This window comes from Phaethon lepturus, unplaced genomic scaffold, assembly GCF_000687285.1.
Source record: "Phaethon lepturus isolate BGI_N335 unplaced genomic scaffold, ASM68728v1 scaffold11748, whole genome shotgun sequence".
In the NCBI taxonomy this organism is placed as follows: Eukaryota; Metazoa; Chordata; class Aves; order Phaethontiformes; family Phaethontidae; genus Phaethon; species Phaethon lepturus.
Genome location: NW_010556931.1, coordinates 23376 through 30321, shown reverse-complemented (window position 1 = coordinate 30321; position 6946 = coordinate 23376). Strand labels below are relative to the sequence as shown.

Genomic DNA, 6946 nt, shown 5'->3' with positions numbered 1-6946 from the left:
ATCTGTCTCCAGTGCAGTGGGCTCGTTAGCCCGAAGCTGACCCTTGCTGGCTTAACACAGCTGAAGCACATGCTTGCACAATGATTATATCAAATGAGAAGGTTACTTACCAGCCACTGCACAAAACAGTGCGATAGCCTTGGGCTTCGTGATTGTGGGAAGAATACTTTAACAGGTTTATTCTCAGTGCTAGGAGACAAAAGTATTTTGGCTGTCTGCCTTTAAATGGATGACTTTATGCATGTCTCTGAGCCCTTTTGAAAACACCGCATTTGAATTGCCTGATGGTCTCTTGATGGTGTTACCAGCTCTGGGAGTCAGCATTTATGTTGGACCTATTTATTCTGTTAATGTCTTACCAATGTGACCATTACTGCCTCTCTGAGTTTTCTGTACTTTGGAGACAGTCTTAAGTGTCTGGTTACTGTGATGGTTCTCTTTTGAACCGAGATTTAAAAAATGAAACAAAACAAAAAAGGGAGGTACTCTTTTTGTTTCTGCTTTAAAAGAAAGAGGGGATGGATTGGGGTAGGGTTAAGGAGAGAAACTCCTTCCTGTTCTCTGGTTGCATTCTCCTCCGAGGAAGTAGATGGATCGAACAGATCAGTGCTTCATTTCACGTTTTTGGATGTATTTGAAGATGTTATTTGTAAGTCAATGTATTCTATTCTGGGCTTTACTTTACTAGTAATATTTGTGGGTTTGATTATTTTATGTGTATTTGTTCTATACTGTAAATGTAATCTGGTCAGGAATAGGCCTCTAATTTACTGGTGTGTAGTCTTTATTAATCCTTGTCATCTAACATGTAATCTGCATCTCCTTTATCATGCCAAATGGTCTTGGAAAAACGGTGCAATTAATAGGCTGTATAATTATTTAAAAGACAAAAAAGAAGAATTTTATGGACTGGATTATGATCTGAAACTGGATGGTACTTTAGACCTGGTGGAATCTTCGCAACTATTAATTCCTGCGAGATTTCTGACTGTCAGGTTTTCCAAGTGATGTGAAATTTGTTGCTTGTACAAAGCACTCCCAAGGTATTTGCGTGCTCTTCGGTACTAGACTGAAGAATATCCAGTGGGATGGACCAAGAAGAGATGTGTGTCTTCATGCCATGGAGTTCATCTGCACTTTTCTGATGACTTGGGGGAGGGTGGAGTTGGAAGGGTTGCGTACAACACAATAATATCTTGCCCAATAAATACACATTGATTTTTTAATGAACGAATGGGATGAGTTCATCTGATGGCAGTATTCTGTATTGCTCTAACTTGCCACTGTAAAAACCGTAGGCTGAAATAGCTGAAAAGATGGTGAACATGGGTCTAGTTTCTATTAAAATGGTGCGTTTAGCTATCTAGGCTCATTGAACTCTTGTTTTTCTGTTTTGATGCTCGTTTGAATGAATGGGGACCTATTGCTCCTGGTCTTTGCTCATGCACAGCCTGGTCTGTGACAGGGAGAATGGTTTATGACTCTTAGTAACTCTGCACGAGGGCTGCTCTTTCATTCTGTCAAGATAATGGTGGTATCTGTGGTTATGACTTGCGTGTGATGTTCAGGGATGCTGAAAATTGTCATTTAAGAGCTATGGATTTTCTGTTAATACTTTACAGAACTTTAAAGGGTTAAAAAAAAGACAGACCTGAATTGGGTGTTTGTAGTGTTTCTCCCAGACTGTTTTGCTGAAAGCGGCTACTGTTGGTTTCACAGCAAATGGTTCCTGTTATACCAAAAGCACAGCAATTTGGCTGCGGACTCACTGAATGCAGAGATCACTGTGGTACCGGAGTGAAGATCTTACACCACCAAATCCACCTGCAACCTCTTTTGGGAGGTATCCCTCAGTAAGCAGCCCCTGGCCCGTTGCTGGGCTGCTTTTCTGCCTTTTGGTTGTGCCTTCCCTGTTGTTGTGTCTTGACTATGGTATGCTGCCATTTTAGCACAAGCAGGTTTTATCTGGTCTGCTCTGGCTTTGATAATCTCATTCTCTTTCAGACCCTATTCACTTTGAGGTGCAGGCCTGCGAAGGCACGTGCCACTTCTCTGCGTTTCTTCATTAAGAAGCTTTTCTGTGGCAGAAGCACCTTCTCAAGAGAGCAGTCAGGCCTTGGGAAGACCTGTTGGTGTAATTTTGACAGTGAGGCCTCCTTCCAAACTGATGTCAGGTTAACCAAGACCTTTATTGTAAACATTTTCAGTTGGTATCCTCCTAAAGCCTGGTTACAATAGGGGTGAGATAACATGCCTGTTTATAATACTGCTAAAGAGGTTACAGCAATAACCAAATTGCACATCACAGTTGCTGCTATGTTATAGAGAAACCAGAGGGTTCATGTACCATGTTTTAGGTAAAAGCATGTTCCAGTGGGTAAGAAGCAATAACACAGTGGCTGGATGGGGTCAGGCTCTGGAAAGATTTACTGGTGCATTTGTGTAACACGACTCCTGGTAAAAGGGCATGTCTGCAGAAAGCCTCGGCAGTTTGCGGGCTGGTAGTGCACAGCTAACGAAGGGTTTAAGAATGGAAGCGGCGAGGTGAGAGATGGGTATGTGCATGGTGCCCAGGAAGCACCTCTGTCCATCTGAGCCGCGGCAGGGAGTTTGGCATGGCATTAGGCAGTCTGGATCCAGGAACTAGCTTGGAAGTGCTCGCACTTCCAAGCTAGTTCCTGGATCCAGAGAAGGCTCTAGCTGCAGCTGTCCAGGTGAGTCGTTGGTTGTGGCAGTGGCACAGTTGACTTTCAGCTTTGTGTGTCTTTCTCTAGTCAGGAGAGGGAAGCTGCAACCTGCTCGATGAAGCTGGCCAAGTTGAAGTCTCGCTCCGATAAGCCTCCACACTCGTGGGTGCTCAAGGTGATGTGAACCTAAACCAGACAGACAGACCGACCAAGTGTTGCTGGCAGAAAGAGCAGGAAGGGTTTCCCACAGTTGTGCTTCTGATGAGGCAGGTAGCACTATTATTTTCTCCAGACTTGTTAGCAAAATTTCCCAGGGTGGGAGAGGGAACTCTGCCTGGTTTTCTTCCTACAGCTTGTCCTGGCTGCAAGCTGTCACTGCCACCCATGCCTTGGTCACAAGCAGCCAGCTGTGCCCACTTTTCAACTTGCTTCCCCTTGCTGCTACTTCTGGCACTGATTTTAAAAAAACCAACCCTGGTGCCAGCCTACAGGGAGCTACTGCTCAGCTGGACAGGTGAAAAAAGGGGGAGGAAGGGATCTGTAGGTGATAGCTGTAGGCTGTCTGCAATATGACAAGGGAACACCATCTGAGGGAAGAGGTCCTGCTGATCTGAACAGGACTTGGTGCTGCTGTTTTAGGCTTCAAAAAAGAGATCTGCTTCCTGAAGAGCTCTGGTTGCCCCCACCATCCCAGTTTCTTACCTTATTGTACACGTTGAACCATTCGGGGTGATGGTCCAGTTTTTCTGCCTGTAGAGCCACTCTGGTCATGAAGCCAAAGGCCTGCCCAGTGGAATAAGATGAAAAGTTAGCTCTGAACCACTTACCATTGTTTTTCACCCCATTACTGTTGATTTTACACTGCATATTTCTAGGTAACCCAACCAAATGTAAGGCTGGGGATGTTCTGTATCTTTGTTGGGTTTTTCTGAGAGTTTTCCTCTTTTTGGGGAACTTCTCTGAGACAAGTTTCCAAGTGTGCTGGATCGTGTGCTTTGGTGTCTTGGGAAGGCTATCTTGCTCAGCTGTCATGAGAAACACTGAGGGGTTTCTTTGGCTGAACCTTGCAGACAGGACTCCCTTCTCTGCAAACCAAGTATCCTGCATTTTAAAACTCCGTACCACCGATGCTCATACCCGGTTGAAGTCCTTGAAGTGGAACTCTTTGAAGATGGCGTCTCTGCCTTCCACCTCGTTCCACCCCACAGCTCTCAGGTTTGGCAGCAGCTGCTCCCTCTCTTCTGCGCTCAGCCTGTGGGCTTTTCCTGCCTGACGCCGCAGAAGGGAAAGGGAAGAGGAGCAGATCAGCGTGGCAGAAGTAGGATGAAGCAGATGTTCAAAGCAGCGAGGGATCCTGTGGGTTGTGGAGTTATGGGTCCATGGAGGCAGCTGCAGACTGGCTGGGTTAGAGTGTGTGTGTGGACCTGAACTTGAGGGAGCTGATGACAGAGGATATCAACATTGTCCTCTGCTCCCTGCCTTGGGTACATCCTGCATGTGCCTAGGTCAAGTGAAGTCCAGCTTGTCACTTTTGTCCTCTGACCTGCAACACCTACCGCTTTACCAGTGTATATATGTACTTATTATAACCTGAGGTGCTTAGAAATGATGGCTGTGTGAGGCTAAGTTCCCAAATATATTACACACAACTTTCTGGGGGAAAAACCCTCTGAAACTCTGTGATGGCTTCTAGAACTGTGAGAATTGCTTGCTTTTGAGGTTTGTGAAGTACCTTCCTGAAGCAGGAGGGCTTTATTTGCAGGTCATCTGCACTAGAAGCCTGCTTTAGAGGAGAAAGAAGCGGCGTGAATCAGAGATGAGTCACGCTAAATTGGAGTTCAGCTCCTTTTCTATCTCCCTTGTATTACAGTGGAGTTTAAGAGGCTGTTTCTGTCTGTGAGTAACAAAGGGCAGAGGGAGGGATTGTGATTTATTATTGTCTTCCCCTCCTAGGCAGAGCTGCTATTTGTATTTTAAAAGGGGGGAAGAAAAGCAGTGGTTGTTGGCTTTGGGGAGTGAATATGGGCAAAGATGAAACTAAAATGGAGTTCTTGGGGATGGGGGCTGCCTGAGCCGGCGTATTTTCTGGCTCAGTGGGGAAGGCAGGAGTGAGTGGGGAGGTTACTGCTCTATTGAAAGATTATGTTCTGGCAATTAAAATTCTTTCCTAGTGGGCAATCTGATCTTTAGAGTCTGTGAGGTTTGTTTCTCAATGACAAAGACCAACATCTCTTTGCAATTTTGTTTTCCTTTACGTGCTGTGGAGCAAAGTGTGGCAAGTTAGATATGAGTCCCAACACACATGTCCCACTGTTTCTTGTGGGTGTTTGCTCATCTGATTAAGATGCTACTTCTAAGCATTGAAGCCCGAGCGAAGCGTCTCAAGGGGCTGCTGGCCAAAGGCGGCAAATTGTCCTTTCCTATAGTTCCCCTACTCACAGGCTGTACAAAACTAGAGGCAGCCATGGAGCTGATGTTTTTGTGGGTTCTTTGGTTTTGCAAGTTTTGAGGAAGGTTGGGCAGATTATACCCTATTCCCATGTTACTGGGTCTGCTAAGCTGTCGGGCTGTGTGGGTGCCTACCTGTCTGCGTAGCCATGACCCTTATGCTTAAAGGTGTCGGCTGCAGAGCACTTTGTGAAATGGAGAGTGCCAAGGTGCACGCTGAACCTTAGCTCCGAGGTGGCTGGGTGTGAGATGGCTCCCGTCCCCGGCCGTCGTGCTGCACGCTCTCCCTCTTGAATGATGTTTGGGAAAAGGTTTCCTCACCCACGCAAGCTCTGGCCTTGCTGCTAGCGTGCAAGCCACTCGTGCCACCCTTCGGTTTGTGTGGTGCTTTGGATGGCCTCCTGCCAGCCTTGGCTCTCCCTGCACCCTCCGCCAAGGTCGACCCTGTCCCTTCCCGAGCTCTGGGTTTGGAGAGAAGGTAACAAGTAAACACGGCTCAGTGCAATAAACCCTCAGCCGTTGCCCTTCCGCACCGATGGTGCGATAAGCCGGCCGCGGGTAGCTTAGCAACTGGATAACGTGGGGATGGAGGCTGGTTCTGCACGGGTGGCAGGGGGGCCCCCCGGGGGGCTGCCCCTGGGGGCAGGAGGGCACCCGGGGGGGCTGCCCTGGGGGACTCTGATGGGAATGGCGTAAGGGGCTGTGCCGGGTTTTGGGCTGAAAGCTGCTGCTTGTGTATCGGTGCGAAAAGAGAGGAAAAGCTGCATAAAGCTGGAGCTGTTGCTTGCCTGGAGGGGGGCTGGATGCGGGGGGCTGGGGCAGAGCAGCAAACCAGACTGCTTGGAAGGGACGCAGCTTAATTGTTCTTTGAATCCTTTTCTGCATTGAGACTACATGGGAGGATGGGCCCTGGGGCTTTTTTCAGTCCCAGCTCCTCTCTGGGAGCCCAGCACCAGCGGGAGGCATGGCCAGGCTGAGGTTTGGCCAACAGACCACACGAAAGCCAGCTTCTGTGGCTCTGCCTGGAGCACCCCCCGTGCCCTCCACCCTGCTGTGTTCCCCTTCCCTCCTTCTCCACCCCTGCACATTGGCCAGCCTGCTGTTTTTGTCGGTATGGCATGTTAATGCTTTCATGAGCACTTACTCCTTTAAAACACATTCTTTTCATTAGGGGAATTTAATTATTTTGTTTTCTTTTGCTGGCTCTCAACTGCCAAGGCATTGGGATATTTTTTTTGCCAGCAGGAAACCAAGTAGATGCATTGTGCAACCGAGGCAAAGGAAGCAGCATGAGAAATTGGGAGAGCTCTGGGCTTTCTGGAGGTGAAACAACCCTCTCTGCCTGAACAAACATCTTCCCTTTTAAGGGTGATTTGTCATTTAGGAGGAAGTGAAGGGGACAGCCCTAGTGTGAGCGGGACCTGCAGGTAGGGCTGGAAGGAGGTATGCCACAAGGCCCACAGTCTTTTGCTCCTGTCCCCTCCACTGCCGTGAAAAAGCTGATTTTCAGCCAGCCAGGGTGGCTTTCACGGGCTGTGCAGGCGGAGCACGCGTGGGGGTCGTACTTGCCACGCAGTGTTTGAGGGGTGGTCTCGCTGGCAGCGCAGGCTCGCTGACGGACCCTTTCCCTCCCCCTCACAGAGGAGCCGAGCCTGGTGAGCGCTGGCTTTGGTAATTCAGCAGCAGCCGGTGGAGCTCCCTGTGTTACTTATTAACCACAGCGTAGAGCTCTGCTCCTTTTTCCCTTTCCTCCTGCCTCTTCTCGGAGGCTGGAGCTGCCTCCGAAACCTTCCTGCCCTCTCCTTTCGCGC

General features: G+C 48.5%; 1 protein-coding gene across 1 annotated transcript; it reads right to left on the bottom strand.

The window, feature by feature from the left end:
* Positions 1 to 2698: 2698 nt before the first annotated feature.
* PCBD1 (pterin-4 alpha-carbinolamine dehydratase/dimerization cofactor of hepatocyte nuclear factor 1 alpha) lies at positions 2699 to 3950 on the bottom strand. The gene is made up of 3 exons (XM_010292606.1): positions 3825 to 3950; positions 3390 to 3470; positions 2699 to 2873 (listed from the first exon to the last, which is right to left on the bottom strand). The coding sequence occupies exons 2-3, from the start codon at positions 3456 to 3458 to the stop codon at positions 2775 to 2777; spliced, it is 168 nt and encodes a 55-aa protein (XP_010290908.1). The 5' UTR covers positions 3459 to 3470; positions 3825 to 3950; the 3' UTR covers positions 2699 to 2774.
* Positions 3951 to 6946: the final 2996 nt, after the last annotated feature.

Coding starts and splice junctions, on each gene's coding strand:
- PCBD1 (XM_010292606.1), bottom strand. CDS start 3,458: ATGACCAGAGTGGCTCTACAGGCAGAAAAACTGGACCATCACCCCGAA. Junction 2,874..3,389: donor GGTTCAACGTGTACAATAAG/GTAAGAAACTGG, acceptor TGTCTGGTTTAG/GTTCACATCACCTTGAGCAC.